The following is a 21,549-nucleotide window of genomic DNA, read 5'->3' on the forward strand; positions in this document are numbered from 1 at the left end:
TACTTAAAAAAAAGGGTCAAATTTGACCCTGCTATGGTATAAACGTAACTATTTTTGGCCATGGTAGTTAAGGGTTAAACTGCTTGACATTTAAAGCTGATTTCTGGCAAACGGATTGACTGTGGGGTGTAGAGGTTCGATAAGGAGGGGTTTCTCGAATCTCAAATTCCAAGAGGGTAAAAACGCCCCTCAAATATTACAATATTTGTTATTTAAAAAACGGTTAGTCTTTCGGGAAAACGCTTGGACAAGCATAATTTATTTGGTTTTTTTACATATTTTGAAATTTTTTAAAAAATCATACAGGATGTTCCAAAAAATTGGGTAATTTCTTAACCACGATTCTGCTTACGGATTTTTCGAAAGTCAAATTCCAACGAGATGAAACTACCCCTCAAATATTACCAAGTTATATAATAATATCGCCATATTGTTTTTTGTCATGCTGACATAAACGTAAGAAAATTTTATCCAGTTTGTGTTAATGGAAATTCTTGCTTTGCTTTTACAAATGATTAATTCGACGTGAACGAAGTCGCTGGTACACGCTAGTTTATAATAAAATTCTGACTACAAATCCAGAAATAATGATATATTCTACAAATTATTTATAACTTGTATTCGCATCGTCTCTTATTAAATCCAATACACTTTACGAGTATCAAGTAAGACACATTTCAGGTTGCCTACTGTATTAGGTTTAGCTGAAATTTAATAAAGATTTTTTCGTTTGCCGGAAGTTTCCGGAAATACGCTAGTGAGGTCACAATATTATTAATTTTGAATGGAATGTAACGAGAAACCCGCTAAATAAAATTACCCGTCCGCTTCCTTGGAACATTTTCCATATTTAGGAGCGTGCCCACTCAGAAAGGGGAAGCGATCGAGATTATTAAATTCTTCCTTGTTTAAAGAAATTCATTTCGCATTTTTATTGGCTTAAAAATACGCCGTACATTTTTAAGCCGATATATGAATATAAGAGAAGAATAATATACAGGGTGGTCCAAGCTGTATTCCGGAAACTTTGGCCGCACATTCTGCAAATGAAAATATGTAAATAAGTTCATATAAATGTATGTCCTAAAATGCTTAGTTTCGGAGATACAGGGTGTAGAAGTTTCATTCCTATTTCGATTTTATCCAAAGAATTTCTGAAGTAACGTCAATATTTGGATGAAAATTGGTGTCTGGGAGTTTTTTCACCTGAGAAATTTGATTTTAATGTCAATATGACTCCCATTTGTAGGGGACGCTACCTACATATATTTAACTGGTTTGAAGAGTAATAATTTTTTGTCCGTACCTGTATAGATCTACTGAGTAAAAAAATATACATTCACGACGTTTTTTACTTAAAAAAGGTACCTTAGTAAAAATCGCTACGAATAATGGTTCTTGAGATATTTGTAATCAAAATTATCAATATTTGTCATCATTGACATAAATTAACCATGTTGAATAAATAGTTATCAGACTGAAATCATACATTTGAAATGTTTTTGATCAACAGAAACTGTTTTATCATCATTTTTTAGAAGAAAACTTTATGATTAATTCCAAAAATTAAAAAGTTCCCAAATTTATCATTCAAATAACTATCTACTCAGCATATTTATTTAGTGTCAATAATGACATGTATTGACTATTTCCATTCTAAATATCTTGAGAATTGTTGCGCGTAGCGATTTTTACCAAGAAACATTTTTTACGTAAAAAATCGCGGAAATGTAAATTTTTTCACTCAGTAGTTTTATAAAATACGGACGAAAAGTTATTATAATTCGTTATTAACACAGTTAAAACCTTTGAATAAGAAGACTAAGGAAGGAGCATATCAAAAATCTTAGGTACACCGCGATGGGCCTCAAATATGGCCGACTTAAATTCCGGTTTATCAGTGTCGTTCTAATTTTATTTAAAAAATGTAAAACTATGATGTAGGGTAGACGTGTTGTAGACTCAATAATTTGTTGTTTTATTTTACGTTGTGAATAAATGTTGGTAGTTATTAAAATTGTTATAAAAATATATAATTCTAATAAAAATAGATAAGTTATAATAAGTATTTATTAACACAAACATCCGATACGCTACTGAAGCAGGTAAGTCAAATTAACGTATCTAAATTCTTTGACATCTAATCTTTGACAAGTAATAAATAAAAGCTAAAATGCAAGAAAAATATATAATTTAGTTAATTTAAGTGAATTTCATAAATGATCGGTTTACTACACGTGTGTATATTATATAGTCACTTACTAGCGAAAAGTTGTTCCATTATTTCACTCAATTTTTGCCGAGATCTACCGCACGCTACACAACCAACTATTTTAGAGTCTTTTTCGATAAATCGGGATAGTGTCACTGTTAATTTAAGTTCTGCCACAATTTCCATCTAGATTTACTACCTTTATACAACTATCAGTAGTAGAATAAATAATAAATAACATAAAATAAGCTCCAAAAAGACTAACAAATCCACAAAATTTGAAATCAAATTCAAATGTGTCAAATAAATCGTCAAACAGAACTGCCAAGGATCCCCACCCTAGAGAGCTTTTATGGTGCCTTTTCCGCCCACCATGCATGAATACATGGATAGCATTATGCTCCTTCCTTAGTCTTCTTTTTCAAAGGTTAAAACACATGTAGGTGGCTCCTCCTACAAATAGGAGTCATAATAGACATCAAAATCAAATTCATCATGTCAAGAAACTCCCAGACACCAATTTTCATCCAAATATTGACGTTACTTCAGAAATTATTTGGAAAAAATCGAAATAAAAATAAAATTTCTATACACCCTGTATCTCCGAAACTAAGCATTTAGGACATACATTTATATGAACTTTTTTACTTATTTTTATTTGCAGAATATGCTGCCGAAGTTTGCGGAATATAGTTCGGACCACCCTGTATATGTGGACCAAGTTATAAGTCAATGAAAAGACCAACAGCAGCAGGCGACCAAGTGATAATGGCACCAGACGAGGATACCTTACAAAGGCAGGTTCATCTCCTAGACAAGATAATAATAAAATATAATGGAAAAATATATAACGCAAAAACAAAACTGATGGCACACTGGGACAAACACGGAATCCACACAAAAATAGTTTTAAGAAATAAACCACTACAGAAAATATGGCATTTCAGCTTCTTGGGATGCGACGTAACCTATGATAAATATACTGACTACAAGGAAAAAAAATAAATTTTAGTCAGTATGTGGAACTATCACAAAAACTTTTAAAAATGAAGTACGGCTAGAAACGCAAGTAAGACTTTATAATACATTAGCGGTACCAATAGTATTTAACGCAGCGAAGCCTGGACTACTACAAAAGGTAAAGAACAAGGACTCAGAACAACGGAGATGACATTCTTACGAAAAATAAAAGGAAATAAGTAGAGAATATAGAATATGAAATGACACAATAAGAAATGAACTAGAAATACAAACGTTAGAAAAAAAGTAAAAGAATATAAAAACAAATGGAAGGAACATGTAGAAAGAATGACATATGATAGAATTCCACAAAAAAATGCTACAATATAAACCTCCAGAAAGGAGAAGTATTGGACGACCAAAACAGAGATGGTAAAGCGGAACAGGTTTTTAAAACCTAAACCGAAAAAGGATACGACGATGATGACGAATATTGTTTTAATGACCTGTAATTTCGTATTATTATATTTTTGACTACAGAAAATTAAACTGCAACGTGTAAAACAGAAAAAAAAACGAAAAACGTTTTCAAGATTTTAAATTAAATTTGAGTCATTCAATATACATTTTTTACTTGCAGCTAGACGACCCAATGAGGGTGTCAGTTAAATAGGAAAATTGGAAACTCAAGTTATTCTCCTGACGACAAGTATGGCCGCCTAAACAAGGACAGCATTGTTTCTGTCTAATTCGAATTAATTTAGATTTTTTCTAGAACAAATTTGTCAGAAATATCCAACGCTATTCGAATTCTCTCCATTTAGTTTCGTTTTGGAAGTTCAATTTGATTTCGGCTGAAATTTATAAATAATTCGGCCAAATTGTGTAAAAATGAGAAAATTTTCAAAAGTTTTAGTTTTTTCTTAGTTACAACCTTTTAAATACAAAAGCATTTCTTCTATAAAAGGCATTGGTGGTAACGACACTATTGCAAAAGTAAAACCAAAAATACCCCTAAAGTATACCAAAAATACCCCTAAAAAAGTTAGTATGCAGAAAGGTGTGTCTCTTAGACCCGTATTTATAGTCGCGTCTCGAGACCCCAAGACAGTCTTGGGCTCTTGAGAGAGCAAACCACAGAGCAAACGTCATTTTGGAGACTGCGATTATCGTTTTGGAGATTGTCATTTTGGATAGTTTATGTCATCTGTGGATAGTTTCTTAACCTAACTTTTTTAGTAAACAAAGTAAATCCGTAAAAACAAATGAGTAATTGAATAAAGGGGAGAATGAGTAAACCACGATTGGTAGGTTTGTGCAAGTCTTCAATTATAAGTGGTAAAATAGTTTCTGTAATTGTAGCCGTGTTAAACCTATATCGGCATTTAAATTCCCCCTCGCTAAACATTTCTATTGGATTTCCTGCATCCTGTATATATCTTTTTGGAACTCGAAAACGATTTTCTTCTTCCGCATGGTCCAAAATATCCTAAAACTCTTCTAACGTATTTAAAACTGTTTAATTGTTTCAGACAAAACGGATTTACTATGGATTTACTATGTTTACTAAAAAAGTTAGGTTAAGATTAAGAAACTATCGGAACTATCCAATCCACAGATCACATAAACTATCCAAAATGACAATCTCCAAAACGATAATCGCAGTCTCCAAAATGACGTTTCCTCTGTGGTTTGCACTCTCAAGAGCCCAAGACTGTCTTGGGGTCTCGAGACGCGACTATAAATACGGACCTTATTTAACCCATAAAAAGTCTAAAATTGAGACGTGCTGGGTTAAATATGAGACAATCACAAAATCCACGTTTAAAAGCTCTGTTATCGTTTATATTAAATGCTGAAGTTAAGAATGATACTAGAAGAATAGAAATTAGACATAGAAATTTATATTTTTATTATAAGCAGGATTAAATTATTAAGCAGGATAGGGACGGAGAGCCAAACTCCAAACGTGGGAGGAAGAACATCTGCTGTTAGAGGAGGATGGGAAATAACCTGTCCCCCCTACAACAGGAAAATCCTCAAGTATGATGGGTTACAGACTGTATGATGAGTTATAACTCAAAGAAGGGGGACACAATAGATCTTTAAGGTCGCAGTGATTAATCCCCCCCCTCCTCCCACTCATTCTATATTCACAGTAGATGTGATTTACCACTCTGTGTATAAACTTTACAAATTATTCAACATAAAACCAAATATAAAATATTTAATAATAGTGTGTCACTCTATTTATTTTCAATTCGGTCTAGTAATTTGTTTCAAATTCAATTTAGTAAAATATATTTACATTCATGCATAAATGGTAATGCATGAATCAATATTGTAATAACATTCAATCTAGAGCACTATGTATTTATCAAAATTAAAAGTAAACAAAATAAAATCACCGGATATGGAAAATGGAAGTAACATGATGGAATTCCGTATTATAGACACATATATTTTATGCACTTAACCCAGCACCCATTGATAAAAATAAATCATAGTTCGGGATTAAATAAGTGTTGTTTTATTTTATTTTATATTTATTCGAACGTTATGAGAGTTATCAAATCAAATATTGAATGAATATACGGAGTGAGTCTTAAATAAGTACAAATATTTTGAGGGCTAGCAGATCTCGATGAACATATTTTTGCTTTGAAAATTTAAAAAAAAACATATTTTTGCTTTGCCTATTTTAAAACAAGTCCAAAATAACCAAATTATTTTGATTTGAAAATTTAATAAAAAAATGAATTTTTGCTTAAATTTTGAGAACCACTAGATTTTTTGGGTTTTCTTTCTTGTGAATTTAATGTACTACCTATGTTGTGTCAGATGATCATATGATGGTTCTCAAGATATTTGGAATCAAAATAGATCAATATATGTTATCATTGTCAAAAATTAAACATGACTAGATGATATAGTATAGAATACTACATATATAGTATAGTTATTCGACTGGAATAATTAATTTGAAATGTTATTGTGCAAAGGTTCTTTTTCTCCCTTTTTTAGAAACATTTGTGACTAATATAAAAAGAATAAAATAAATAGTTCATAAAATTATAATTTGAGTCATATAACTTTCTAATCTCTCAACATGCTATTTTTGTCAATAATGACATGTCTTGACTATTTCCATTCCAGATATCTTGAACGGTTGCACGTGGCGATTTTTACCAAGAAAATTTTTTATGTAAAAAATTATGGAAATGTATATTTTTTTACTCAGTCGCTTTATACTAGGTATATTAGGTATGTACGGAAAGTTATCACCAATTTTTATCCAAATATCGACGTTAGTACATAAATAATTTGAAAAAAAAAATAAAAATAAAAATAAAACTTCTGCACCTGTATCTCTGAAACAGAGCATTTAGGATATAAAAAATATAGGAACTTAGGATTTTTACAATATTTTTATCTGCCAGAATATTCTGCCGATATCCCGAATATTATTCGAATAACACTGTTATATATATTTGTATATTGTGTTATTATTAATTTTTATAATAATTATTAATTCCAACACAACTTGTCAAATGTCGATGTCATAGATAGAGTGCTAATGACAAAGATAACCATAAAGATAACTCACCTGTAGAATTCCGTATTTATACTCCATATCCAGAAAGGAATATTCCCTCTGGAATACTCCGGGTCTGGACTGTTGCTGCATGCCACCAGGGGAAGAACTGACAGTCGCGGCTTCCTGGAAGGCTAGTATATTGGCTAAACTGGCAAAAACCGGCTCCGAAGCGAAAGCCAGGGTGTCTGGGCATTCTTCAACTGGATGAATGACGTGTAAAATCTGAAAGATTAACATAATATTTTTAATTTATCTTAAATTTTTGGGATATTTCACTTTAGAATCACGACTCATTTTCATCCCAACGTTCAAATAAAGGTTAGAAATGGAATTTTGAGCACCGTTTAATTATTTATTAAATATATTAGACCTATAGTTTGACGATTTTAAAATACTGTTAACCAGAGAGTGACAAATGATAATAGAGAAATTACCTTTTACATTTATAATAGTATATTAAACAACGAGTTTCGAAAACGACGTTTTGAACACGAGTTCGACAGTTTGTTGGCTCGAGCCGCAGGCAACAGCCGCAAGTCGAACGAGTGTACAAAGGAGTTTTCGAACGAGTTTTTTACGCTATTTTTTCTACGACTACAAATTAGCAGCAAACTCACTCAGTTTTTGCCAGTTTTGTGAAATAATTTGCTATGTAATGATGACACCTTTCTGACGGCTGCGTTGCCTTTGGCGTTTCAGCTAAACATTGGAGGTTAAAAATGTTAAAATTTGCACATGTCGTGTGCAAAATGACACATATCGTGTGTAAAATGACACATGTTGTGCGGTAAATCCTTAGCACACAACAGTTCGCAAAACGCCAATTTCAGATCGAGTTTTCCGTGTGTCAAACTGCATTTTTTAGGCTAGTCGTAGAAAAAAATATATGTAACTCCTTACTATTAATGTCAAATGTATTTTATTGTATACTGGATAACTTTGTGTGTTACCATACGATATTTCCTAACCTAAGTATTTTATTCTTTTTTGTAATTTTTCTCACTCTCATCGTATTTATTAAAAATATATTGTATACGTATTAAAAATATATTGTATTGTACCTTTGGATGTCGATATCTTTCCAGTTGCCTTACCGAATTTCTTAATATTTCAGTTACAGTCTCTTTACGTTTTGGTTTGTGTAATTTTTCGGCACATCGTTTCTCAAAAATAAAAATAGAACATTCCTGAAACAAAATTACACATATTACACGCGCATAAATCGCATAAAAACAATAATGTAATGGTGGTGGTAGGTGAAATTGTTTATAAAAACTAGTAAGAAATTTTCATATACAGACTGGACCACCGTAGTAGTAACATAGGCAGAACCGGACGAATTAGCGTATACCAGTCCGCCGGATAAAAAGTAGGCGAAAAAATGCGATAAAATAAAAATAGGTATGTAGATATGTGATAAGAATGTTAGAGAATTTGTATTTATTCGTGTTTTAATAGCCAAAACGAATACATAGATTCCCGCTACAGCTCCCGTGTAAAATTTATTTTTTAATAAAATAATGGATGTTTACGAAGTTCGTGAGAAAATTCAAAGTGTAAATTGTAAAATGGTATTTCCAAAATAGGTCTTATCGGGATATACAAACAATTTTTCCACAAACTTTTGTAAACAGGCCAATTCCATATATACCTACTATATCAAAAGTTATTAATAATTTTGAAACACATAGGTGCGTTTCCCCACAAAAACACAAAAAGCCTGATGTGTTGATTAATGAAGAACAGCAGTTAAAGCAAGTGTTTGGGGTGGTTTTGTAGGGGAGCATATGATTGGTCCATTTTTTATAAAGGGTAATTTAACTGTTGCAAAGTATTTGGACTTGTTACAGCATTAGATTGTCCCTAGAATTCGTGAGTTATTGAGAGAAAGATTCCACAATGTCTGGTTTCAACAAGATGGTTGCCCTGCCCACAATGCCCGTATTGTTCAAGAATATTTGAACAATACTTTTCCCAACCGTTTAATTAGCGGATATGGAATTATTTTGTGGTCCGCTAGATCACCAGATCTTTCTCCCAATGATTTCTTTTTATAGGGTTGTGTAAAATCCAAAGTGTATGGTCATAATAGGGCTTAGATGAGCTTCAAGTAAAAATATGAGAGGCTTTTCAAACTATTAGCCCTAATATGTTAGCCACTGTCAGACGGGAATTTTACGACCGCCTAGGCTTCTGTCTAGTGCAAGAAGGTGGTCTTTTAGAACACTTGTTATAACTTTTTTTATTTAGAGTAATATTTTAGTTTTTTTCGGGTTTAGAGAATTTATTTATTTTTAATTTTGGCTTGTAAACACACTCAAATAATAAATATTTAAGTATTTTTATTTTAAATGTTACCTTAAGTGAAGGTAAACACTTAAAATGAAAATAATAAATACTCGGCACTCCTCGCGTCGTATTCCTATTGTCACGACCGACCCGTCCAAGCACAACTGCAACTGCGTACTGTCTGACCAGCTGACTAGCCGGCAGTGAATCTCCAGTACGAAAGCAAATCGGGTAAACGTAAATTCGTCCGGCAACTTGCTATGTTACTAGTAGCCTGGTCTTCTCTGTATAAACTTAGGCACTTCTCCAAATCTCTTTTGGTGCGAAAAGCGTAGGATATTTAACAAATTTTATAAACTATGTTTAGAATAGTATAATATTTAAATTTTTTATTGAAAGCACATTGAAAATTTAGTAAAATTTCTCCATTTGGATGCACAAGAGCCGCAATTAAATTACAAACTCTTTTGACTCGTAACATGCTTATATGGCGTCTATAGTCTGCCTACATTATACATAACTTTACTGACATTATTTTTTGTGTGCTATCTACGATATTTTGTCATTCTACTAAAAAATCACACAAACTTGTGCAATACACATTCTCATTATATGGATTTAAATAATTTATTAAACCGCTACGTATATATTGTAATATATGCGAAAACATACATATTGTAAGAACTCAAAATGGTGAAGAATGAGTTTTCTTCCAAGAACCGGGAATCATATCCATACTAATTATGTAAAATAGAATAAAAAAATATTGACATTTTGATATTCATGTATTTAATGAACATTCAATAAAGAACTTAAATATTATACTACAGCAAACATAAAATATGTTTTCAAAGTTTGTTAAATATCTTATCATAAGCTAATATGTATCTGCATAAGACATTGTATAAGCATTTTTTACAGATTTAATAAGTTTATCCAGGACAATCATGTAAATAAGACAAAAGGCAGGATCCAAATGTTCAGAAAATAACTTGACACAGATAGTAGATATTTTTAGGTAAAACCACTATACCGGGTGGAGCATGGGTATTGGAGACATAAGAAATCCTTTGCAAATTTTGAACTGTCCAAATATTGGCTCCTCTTTTGATTTACAGCAAAGTCGTTAGTAGGTTTTTAAAGCTCTGCGTATGTTGAATACACATGCCAAATTTTAACAATTTGGATAAGCTGTTTTTTACTAATTTAAGAAAAACTGTATCTATTTTTAAATTAAAACCTAAAAACAGGGTGTCCCATTTTAGTTGAAATCATACGGTATCTCCGTTATGAGTAAAGATAGGAGGATGCGGTTTGCACAAACCTGTTCCAGTTTTTTGTCAAACGGAAAATGTTGTAAACAAAATTTTCGTAGCCCTCTTCCTTTCTGAGCTGCAGGGTCTTTTTGAAAATTTTGTAATTTGGAACAACACTCGTATCTTCGAAAAAATCAAAATGGTATTTACTACATTAGTCATACACAAAATTATCTTTGTAATTAATATATACTAAGTGACATTGAAAATAGAACACCCACTAAAAATTGTTTAATTTTAATAATCTTTTGTACATGAATGTAGGTTGACAAAAGGCGTAAATGGTCAAAATTTGGAGTGAAAATATTGGCTCGTTACCTTGTCCTTGTTAATAATGTGTTGGACCACCTCAATGTTCTATACATTCGTTGAGCCGTCTGGGTATGGAACTAATCAGATGATTTATGCCTTCTTGCGGTATTTCATCCCATGCTAACTGTATCTCATGCCGAAGAGCTTCTAGTGTCTGAGGAGGATGCGGTAAGTTTGTCAGTCTCCTACCCATGATATCCCATACATGTTCAATTGGTGAGAGATCTGGAGATCTTGGTGGCCAGGGTAGGAGATTAACTTGGGCATTATGTAAGTGGTTCACAGTTAATCTAGCAACATGGGGACGGGCATTATCTTGTTGAAATGTAGGATCGTGGAGCGTTCGTAAGTATGGTAAGAGATGAGCTTCCACAATTTCCTCAATATAGCGTTGGGCTGTTATATTACCTCGAACAAATACTAGGGGTGGCCTGCTAAAATATGCGATTGCTCCCCAAACTATAACTCCTACAACTTGGTTTACGTGCCTCTCCATGAAAAACTATGGATTCCGCCTTTCTCCACGGTATCTTCTCACTCGCGTCCGACTGTCGTGCATTCCCAAACAGAATCGCGACTCATCATTAAAAACAATAGCATTCCATTCTGCGCCCCATTCTTGTTGGACTCTGCACCACTCTAGACGTTGTCGTCGATGTTCAGGGGTCAATGATAAAACCCAATAAGGCCGAAAAGAAACCAGCCCAAAAGACCGTATCGTCTGTAAATAGTTCGCATCGTGATGAGTCTTCCGTGTTCCGTAAACCATTGGTTAGCAATTGCTCGGGAAGTGGCCGAACGGTCTCTGACAGCTAATTGCCTTAAATGGCGATCTTGACCCTCAGTGGTTAATCTTAGACGCCCTATACCTCTGACACGATGTTCACGATGTTGTTGAAAGTAAGCTCTACAACAATTGGCAACAGTGCAAACACTTCTATGGACCCTATCAGCAATCTTTCGAAATGATAATCCTGCCTCCGGCAAACCCACAATCCGACCCCTATCAAAATCACTGAGTTGTCTAAAATTGGCACGTCTACATATTCTAGGCATTATAATAAACTCAGAAAAATACCTGAAACTACTCTGTAGCAGAATAAGTAACAAACTGTGCGAAAGCCGGGTCTATATTGGATGATTGGAATTTTAACATAAACATGTATAGCACAAAAACTAGTGTGTTGACGGCGTTCAAATTATAATCATTTCTTATCCATACAATAATAAACATGCTTACAAACATTTATTAAAATTAAATAATATTTAGTGGGTATTCAATTTTCAATGTCACTTAGTTTATTTTACTTTTGAACTGTTACCACTAAACCTAAATATATTTTTCTTTTTTTTATAACGGAATTTATTATAATGGGATGGGTGTGCAAATATCTAAAAGCTTGCATTGTTAAAGCATTTTCCAGGTGTTCGACATTGTTGTAGTTGCCATGATATATTTCATATTACTAAAATCCCCAAAATAGGAAATCGAGAACGGACAAATTCGGGAATCAAGAAGACCATCATATGGGACCCTTGGTTCCAATTCATTGATTTGAGAAATAATAATTTAAAAAAGTTCTAATATGTTCAAAGTTGTTTCAAAAACAGTTTCCAGCTTGGGATGCCTTTCACAATAACAGAGATACAGGGAGTGTCCCAAATAGAAAAAAAAAATAAAAAAAACCTGTAGCTCAGAAACGAAGAGGGCTATGAAAATTTTGTTTATAGCATCGTCCGTTTGACAAAAAAGTAGAACAGGTTTGAGCAAACCGCACACTTCTATCTTCCGAGATACCGTATGATTTCGATGAAAATGGTACACCCTATACATAATTGTTAAAAGTTGGCATGTGTATTTAGCCATACGCAAAATATTAATAAACCTATTTACGACTTCGCTTTAAAATAAAGTAGGGGAGCCAACATTTGGACAGTTCAAAATTAGCATGCGATTTCCTATGTTTCCAACGAAGATTCACCACCTGTATAAGAGTGGCCCCTACAAGATCTGAACATATCTTATTTATTTGTAGGTAATATGTTCCCTTACAACACTCACTAGGTAATATACCTACTATTACATTAGTAGCCATTATAGCCATTCAACGAAAACGCACAATGCAATTGTTTTGCACACAATTTCTATGTACTATATAGATTTAATTATTTTATTTTTGAAAACTTCCGCAGATGAAAATAGTGACATTTTTGTCATAATTAAGAAGCACGTTGAGAAAAAGAGAACAGTAAAAACTTTTTGCAGAACGTTGCAAAGAGGATTTAAATAATTCCTCTCACATGTGGTATAGCTCCCAGACTAGGGATGTTCGATTTAAATCGATTCTTCAAAAAATCGAGCTTTTGACATGCGATTCCCGATTTTTTGAGTCGATTAATCCAAAATCGATTTTATATAGAATCGATTCTTTTAGTTCGAGATCGAATCGTCATGCTACCCGAATTTTATCCTCAATTTGAGAAGATATCGTTAATTACGTATTAAAAACAATAATTTTAAAGTAATTTTACTGTTTAATTATTTAGAATTTTATTTTGTTGTGTTTTTAGGTTTAAAGTTTTACGTTACCTAACGAAATTGTACTTGCTGTTCAGAATTATACATTTTTTGTATAATTTTTTTTAAATCTTTTTGTGTAAAAAGTCATGAAAAAATAGAAATATATATTTATAATTTATTGCGAAAACGGAAAATCAGAGTCAAAAATTGTATTAAACAATCTTTTTGAGATTGATTTATTCACTTTTTGGGGATTTTTCTTGTATCGATTTGCAATCATTCAATCTAGATCGATCCAAGAAAATTGATTCCTTCACAGAATCGCACATCCCTACCCCAGAATACGAGTATAATACATTTACTTATAAAAAATAGATAAAATCAATCCTCTATCAATTACTATTAACTCACCTTCCCATCACTCTTCCTGTACGCATCGTGTATCTTCCACACGAGTTCCGGCCCGGCATTGGCCACCTGCTTGCCGATCTCGAAGTACTGTCCGATCGGATTCGATTCAATGGCGTGGCCAGCCTGGCCCCCGCCCCCACCGCTGCGCAGCTTGGAGAACATGGCGGAGGCGGAGGGCGTGGCGCGATGCGTGGGCGCCGCTTGCTGCGCGGGATTACATGTCCCCGCGGCGCCGCCGCCGCCCGCCGGCGCAGGCGCCCCGAAGAAGGACGCCCGGTCTAGTAGGCGAAACGTGGTGGGTCGCGGGCAGGTCTCTGGGTCGAACTGGGAGAACGGAGGGCTGGTGGTGTCGGGTAGGTCATGGTTCGGTTAATCTGGAACAATAAAAACGGATATAATAGAGGTTATTAGGGATGAGCCATATTGTGATTTATAAATCAGACTGTAAACTAATAGTGAGATTTTTTTATACTAAATATTATAAAGGGGGCTTGTGAGATGAATCGCCTATTTAAAAATAAACATATTTCTTTAAATTCAAAATTTTTATAACACTCTGTAAATATATTCGTATTCGTAAAATATTATTCGCAAACTAGGGAGACGGAAATCAAACAAATAACAACGATAATAGATATTAGGATTAAAATAAACTACCATTCGAGACACATTAATGTTATTTTTGGTTTGCAAATGTTGGTTATTGTGACAAAGAAGATTATTAAAGGTAAAGTAAATGTTTCCTCATTATTTAACTAATTATTTTGTTTTTCTGTTGTAATATTCTGTGCTCGAGCTTTTCCTTATTTATTTGATCTGACAAAGATATTATATAGCGTGGGTATGTATTTAATAGATTCCATTTATGCTGTGAATAATTTTTAGTTTAAAATTAAATCTAAATGCAATCGTATCACGTTTCACAATTTTTCTAAATAATTTTAACACGGAATGCCAAATTTAGCCGATTCTGAAACTAAACGTAGTGAAGTAGTAAAACGTAGTTTTACGCTTGAATTACTGGAACTGTTGAAAAAATTCTATTGCGTAGTCCACACCTGGATAAAACTACCGAGTAAAAAAATAAGCATTTACGACGTCTTTTACGTAAAAAAGGTCTATTGGTAAAAATCGCTACGATTAATGGTTCTCGAGATATTTCAAATCGAAATTATCAACACCTGTCATCACTGACATAAATTAAACATGCTGACTAAATAGTTATTAGACTAAAATCATAAATTTGAAATGTATTTGTGCCAAAAGTTCTGAAAACTGTTTTATCATAATTTTGGAAGAATAGTCAGAGAAGTCAGAACTATCTACTGAAAATGTTTATTAAATGTTCAATAATGGCATGTATTGACTATTTCCATTCTAAATATGTTGAGAACGGTTGCTCGTAGCGATTTTTACCAACAGACTTTTTTTACCTAAAAAATCACGGGAATGTATTTTTTTATTCAGTAGTTTTATACAGGTACGGACGAAAAATATTACTCTTCAAAACAGTTAAAACACATGTAGATTGCGCTCACTACAAGTAGGAGTAAAATATTGACAACAAAATCAAATTTCTCATGTCAAAAAACTCCCAGACACCAATTTTCATCTAAATATTGACGTTACTTCAGATATTATCTGGAAAAAATCAAAATAAAAATGAAACTTCTACACCCTGTATCTCCGAAACTAAGCATTTTAGAACATATATTAATACGAAGTTTTTTACTCATTTTTATCTGCAGAATATGCGGCCGAAGTTTCCGGAATACAGTTCGTACTACCCTGTATAACTATCCGAAACGCCGTAATTCAATAAATAATAAAATACTACTTAACAATGAATTTGACTGACTTAACAGATTAATTTAAATGAAACCTCTAGCACCGTCAAACAATACTAGACATGAATATCAATTTCATTGTTGTGATGTTAAACCACGCACACTTTAATTAACACCCTGTACACCCAATTTAGTAAACGTTCCGTAGTTAATAGCGACTAGAACAAAGGAGATTTCGAGTTGCCCTCCTCCGCCTATCAGTTTAACTCACGCTCCGGCTTTAGAAACTGTGGGCGAACTGTCAATATTGTAACAATCGCCCTATTTATGTCATCACGCGGGCCCGTGCTCGGTGTCGCAGATAAAATCAGTCGGCAGGAGGAACAATGGAGGTGTCCTCTATTCATCGGCACAATGTTGTTGAGCAGACGCGAATGACATACACACACGTAAGCGGGTACGTTTATTACGATACGTGCGGATACTCTTTGAGGAAAGTTGACTTTGGCGGGGGATCGACCGAAGTTTGTAGCGTGTACGTGGATAGCGGCAAAGGATGGTAATATAGTCGCTTCGTTGTTAGCGATAGTTAAAAAAGTATTATAAGCGAAGATATCATATTATTAATTTTATCCATATTATGCTAGTAAATAAATTCCAGAACCTGTAGTGGATTACTCAAAGATGACTCAAAACGAGGAAATCAGTGCACTACAAGTATATCTATCTCTAAAAATAAATAAAAAACAGTGTTTCCTTTTCTGATTTTGAAAAGTGCATCAGGAATGTATGTATTAGTATAAAAAGTTATTCTAATGAACTTCAATCTCTAACCAATATTATTTCAAAATACAAATATTTCTTGCTATATAACTGCTATTTTGTAAAATCTTTAGTTCTTAAAGATAATGAAAAACTGAGAATAATAAAAAGTTATGCTTGTTTGCCATTATAGGGAAACCAACCACCCTCTCGTTGCCGGCTTCGGGGCCTATATCCCTTTATTTGTTTGTATTTTACGTATTACATATTTGATCCTGCAAGAACCTTTCACTTTTTAATAATAATAGTTCAGTAAGTTCATTCTTATCTTCATACAAGAATAGCCTTTTATTCCAAAGCAATATTTGTCTGGATTTCTAGTTTTTTTTAATTAGCTGTGCCAGCTAATGCTAAGTATAATGATTTCTGCAACCCAACCTGAAGTCAGTAGTGTCATGCGTTTGTAAGGAATAATAAGGCAATATGTTTAAAAAGCTTTAAAACAAATATTTAAAATTTTGTGGGTATTCATATTTCGGATTAATTCGACAACAATGTGAGATATAATGAATTAACATTTCCCTGTTAATTTTAACCTATTTTCGGGTCTACTTTTACAATGTCCGAATAGAAAATTATTTTTTCATTTTCTTGCTCTTTTTCCTTTTTCTTTTTTTTTCATAGGATTATATCAAATGACTTAATCACCATTAAATCTTGATACGATTCGAACCTCCTGAGTCTCAACATTTCTAAACCTAAAGCTTTGTCGTATATATAAAAACTCGCTGCAGCCTTTTGTACTTAACAACACCACCATTGACGTCGTAAAATTTGTAAAATTCTTAGGGCTTGTTGTAGACAATTCTCTAAAATGGGACATGCATATCGACGTTTTGTCGAAAAAATTAAGCTCTGCCTGTTTTGCATTAAGGTCTGTTTCTAAGGAGCTTAACTTGTCAGTGGCTAGAACTGTTTATTATGCACTTTTTGAGTCGCACCTCAGATATGCCCTTCCATTCTGGGGTACGTGTTGTGCGACTCAATTTGACCGTATTTTGAAGCTTCAGAAGAGAGCCATTCGATATTCACTGGGACTAAATAGCAGAACTCATTGCCAGGACTTTTTTAAAAAATTAAAAATATTAACTCTTCCGTCCTTATTTATATTTGAATCCGTTTGCCTAATACGTAAGGATATATCAGCTTCTCAAGAAAGGCCATCTCACACTTATCCACTCAGGAACGCGGAGCAAGATCTTTATCTACCTACCCCATGCTCAGAGTTACTTAAAAGTTCAATATCGAAAAAAATGCACAATCACCTGCCATTTGAAATCAAATCCATAACATCATTTTCTTGATTTCGCAAACCATTGAAATCTTATTTTCTAGACAAGGCTTTCTACGCCGTAAATGACTTATATTTTGATGATCGAATTTGATCTTGTAAACACTGGTCTAATATTAGCTATTACTATATTTACTATAAACTTACAAAATATTTTTGAATCTTATTTTTATTTTAGTATTGAAAATACTTCTGGCCGCGTTTATATGGGACCCGTCTTTGAAAAAACGACATGCTCGAAGTAACATGGGTTCAATAACCTGCCTGCCAACACGTTAAGTCGATAGAGCTGGCGTTGATGAGCGAATAGGGCAAGGGCGTTCGAGTCTGGACCGGCGGATAAAGAAAGCGATATTATTTTAAAAGGAAATATGTCAAAGCATTGTTAGGTACAGTTTGGCTATTTTAATCTAACTATTTCCGTATGAGAAGCAAGGGGCAAATTATACGAGAAAGAGCAGAATCACATAAATAATAAATTTAGACTAATTACCATATTGTTTTATATGATTATTATTTTTTAATTAACAACTTAGCACAAAGAAAAAGCTTGCATGGTTTCCACCGCCAACGGGCGTTAAAACAAATGAATCCAAGGCGTTGTCAGATATTTATTGGGATAAGTTTTTACCGTTTAAATATTGTTGTAAATAATAATTATTATCATTTAATTAGTGCTAACTTATCAAAGTTCACAACACGGCGAAATTTCAACAAAATCGGCCAACGGATCTTTGAGATATTAATAAAAAATATTAGGAAACATCTTGACACCCTGTATCTTTAAAATTATGCATTTCCGGACACACGTTTATATTAACTTTTTACCTTAAAAACACTCAAAGAATCACCTCCTGAAGTTGGCCAGATACTTAATTAACACCCTGTATTTAAAAATGGCTAGCTAGTGATTTTGTAAGTAAAGCTATGTTTATTTTAATAGAAAAAAAAATACATTTCATAAAAAATAATCAAACCCATAATTCAATTACTATACACTAAATAATTAATTTTAAATGTATCTAAATAGGCACTTTAATAATTGAAAAATGGACATGAGCACTTCATAGAGTATATCAAATATGTAAAAAAATCCAATAAAAAACCACAAATGGCACATTAAAACCTGCATTATCTGAAATCAAATAGGTACCTAAACGGCCAATCAGCCAGACAACAGTGACAAGACGCCGACATCGAGTTATCGAGTTAATACTTCAAGTAGCATTCCTTCAAATAAATTTTAATTTAAGTACTGTTAATATAGTCATATTAATGATTATAGCCTGTATGATTTCTAAAATAAAAAATTAAGCGTGTTAATTATTAAATGATTAAATAGAAATAGTTAATATTTATTAACTTCGTAAGTGTTATATTTTAATATAATTACGGATTTAATAATTAAATCATTATCTTAAGTTTAAATTGCAGCAAACTTGTTATGAGTTTCAATCATTTATATTTAAAATCTTAGGGCAGGCAATATAGATTTTAGGCAGAAGAACTCAAGGAAAGAACTGTGTAATTAGTAATTAAAACTTTACTATTACTTTTTTTATTATTACTTTTACTTATTTTTTTACTTATTTACTTATTATTTTTTTACTTGCCATTATTCTTGTCTTTCACGTTGCACGTTGACTCTTCGTTGTGTCACACACAATATGAATTTCAGATATGATGAATAACTGATAAATTAGACCAAATATATTAATTGCAAGGTATGCAAAGAAATATTTTTGTTAACTTTGCAAATACTTAAGGCATGCAATAATTAAAAAAAAATTGACGTGAGATTACTTCATAATTCTTGAAAGACTTGGATGATAAAGATTTTAATTATTATGGGTCTGTTTTGTTTAAGAAGCTAACAAATAATTTCAAAAACTCAACTATCAAAATATAATGGTAGAAAATGTTTAAAAGCATGTAAAGGTATAATATTCCATATTAATTGGACATACTGAATGTAAACTAAGAATACATAGTTGCTGCAATCGATAATATATTTTGCTGCTTATTTTCCTCATAACAAAAAACCGTCAATACCGCTACTCACATTACGGGCACCTTTTTATACTTAAATCTCATAATGATGTTTAAAAATACATATGTAGGTACATACTATAAGTAGTGGTTGTCACGGCTTTTTATTAGGTATGATGAAAAGAAGCTGCAAACTAAATTATCGTTGGAGCCAACTATATTTTAATTTATTTTTATCTACAGTAACTATGCACAGTAAGGGTTCAAAATATGCCTATACTGTGAGGCAACACAATTCGACTATAAATTAACACTTACATTCCAAGTATCTTACTACCGACACCCCGTTCACCCTTATTCCATCATTTCTATAAAAAATTGTACGATTTATTACTTTTAATTTTTATTGAGAAAGTTGGTGAAATTTTGTTGTACGGCGAATTTAAAGTTATGGACCCTCCATAAATTTACACCGTAAGTTCGAATATTAGTTAAACCTAGAAATACCCAGGTAATAGTCGGAAATATGCAAAAGAAGGGGTGAGTTTAAGTTAGATTAGAATTAGGTTTTAGTTGGTTTTGAATTAATAAAAATATAGACCTAATCTAAACTTAACCGAAACTGACTTGGTTTAATTTGGCTCCATAACAAAACTGTGGGTTCGAGGTGCTATTGCAAATTAATGCATTTAATTCTATGTATACACTTTCATAAAAAGCCATCACGATAAAAATTAAATATCAAAATTATTTAACGTTGCGAACGGTTCACTTGTCCACTGTACGTATCTGAAATATATTTGCGAATGGGGAATTATTACTGTATGCGTTATTATTTGGCCATCGTTTGTTATATTCAATTGCAATTTACGTGTTTGGCTTCCTTTCACTATGATCCCACTCGGCTTGTCTCGTGGCAGGTTTGCGTAAAAAATAGATAGAAAATGTCTCTCTCTCGTCTCGCTCTTGTCTTGCTCTTGTCTTGCTCTCGTCTCGCGCTCGGCTCGTCAGGTCTGGATGCACCATAGACTACCGGAGGCACCATAGACTGCCGTAACGAATGTCAAATTGCTTTCCAAACAAGGTTTAGTTCTTTTATATTTCTATTGAGCTCTTCCAAATGACGTCACAAATTAATATAAAATGTAAAAAAACAGGTGATTGCCGACAACCGCCGACTTGTGTCTGGTATTTTCAATACGCCTATGATGGTTGCGCATGTTGCAAAATCTGTGAATTTTTTTATTCTTTGACATTGTAATTATTTTAAACCATAAGACTGACAATGTAATTTGTATACTTGTTTTGTATTCTCTTTTGTTTGTTTACTTTACCTTTGTCCACAGATTGTATTTTTTGCCAATAAAGGCATTTATTTATTTATTTGATCAATACTCTTAGACGCTATTTCATTTCTGAACTGGCAAAATTTTGCTTTACGTTTTCTTTGGCTTTCCGTCGGTTCTTGCCGTTACCGTATTTTACGTGTTCTACGCTATACGAACTCTTGGACTGTAAAATAGATTTTCAACGTAAGAACCATAGAAAACCTTTTCTGTCAGCCGAAAAATACGGCAAAAAGGATTGGCGAGATAATTTAATTTTCGACGACTCGTGAAATCCAGAGTACCGAAAAAAACGTCGTTTGAACCAGGAAAAATAGCGGTTAAAATTTTCAATAAATATAATGCACAAACTAGATTGCTTTATGTAAGCTTGGTAGCTTCCACAATATCACATAATATCGCTATTTTCACATTTGTATAAAATTCTCATATAATAAAAATATTGTAACTGTAGAGCGACAAAGCTATACAGGGTGCTACAAATTTGCGGTACATGGTTAAATTCGGGCGAACTTGCGCTTTGGGATGTTCACCAAGATGCCATCAAAAAAGTTTTAGAAATTTCAAGGATTGCTGAGTTTTTTGGAAAAAACGTTTTTTTTGAAAGTCAATTTTAATTTTCCTGTTGTTACTTATTAGGGCTATCTGACTATTTTTAGGTTTTCAAATTAGCTAATAATTTGTGAGATACAGAG

At 32.9% G+C, this 21,549-nt stretch overlaps 1 protein-coding gene across 1 annotated transcript in view; it reads right to left on the reverse strand.

Moving 5' to 3' along the window:
* The window catches only part of LOC115874411 (SCY1-like protein 2), a gene marked incomplete at its 3' end in the record, with an annotated part of 175,807 nt that overhangs the window by 56,289 nt on the left and 97,969 nt on the right, over positions 1-21,549 (reverse strand). The window contains exons 2-4 of the mRNA XM_030889574.1: positions 13,620-13,993; positions 7,832-7,957; positions 6,780-6,992 (exon numbers count right to left, since the gene is read on the reverse strand). Coding sequence (XP_030745434.1) covers positions 6,780-6,992; positions 7,832-7,957; positions 13,620-13,781 — 501 coding nt within the window. The remainder of the gene's footprint in view (positions 1-6,779; positions 6,993-7,831; positions 7,958-13,619; positions 13,994-21,549) is intronic.

Source organism: Sitophilus oryzae, unplaced genomic scaffold (assembly GCF_002938485.1).
Source record: "Sitophilus oryzae breed Bouriz unplaced genomic scaffold, Soryzae_2.0 scaffold_1275_pilon_pilon, whole genome shotgun sequence".
Classification (NCBI taxonomy): Eukaryota; Metazoa; Arthropoda; class Insecta; order Coleoptera; family Curculionidae; genus Sitophilus; species Sitophilus oryzae.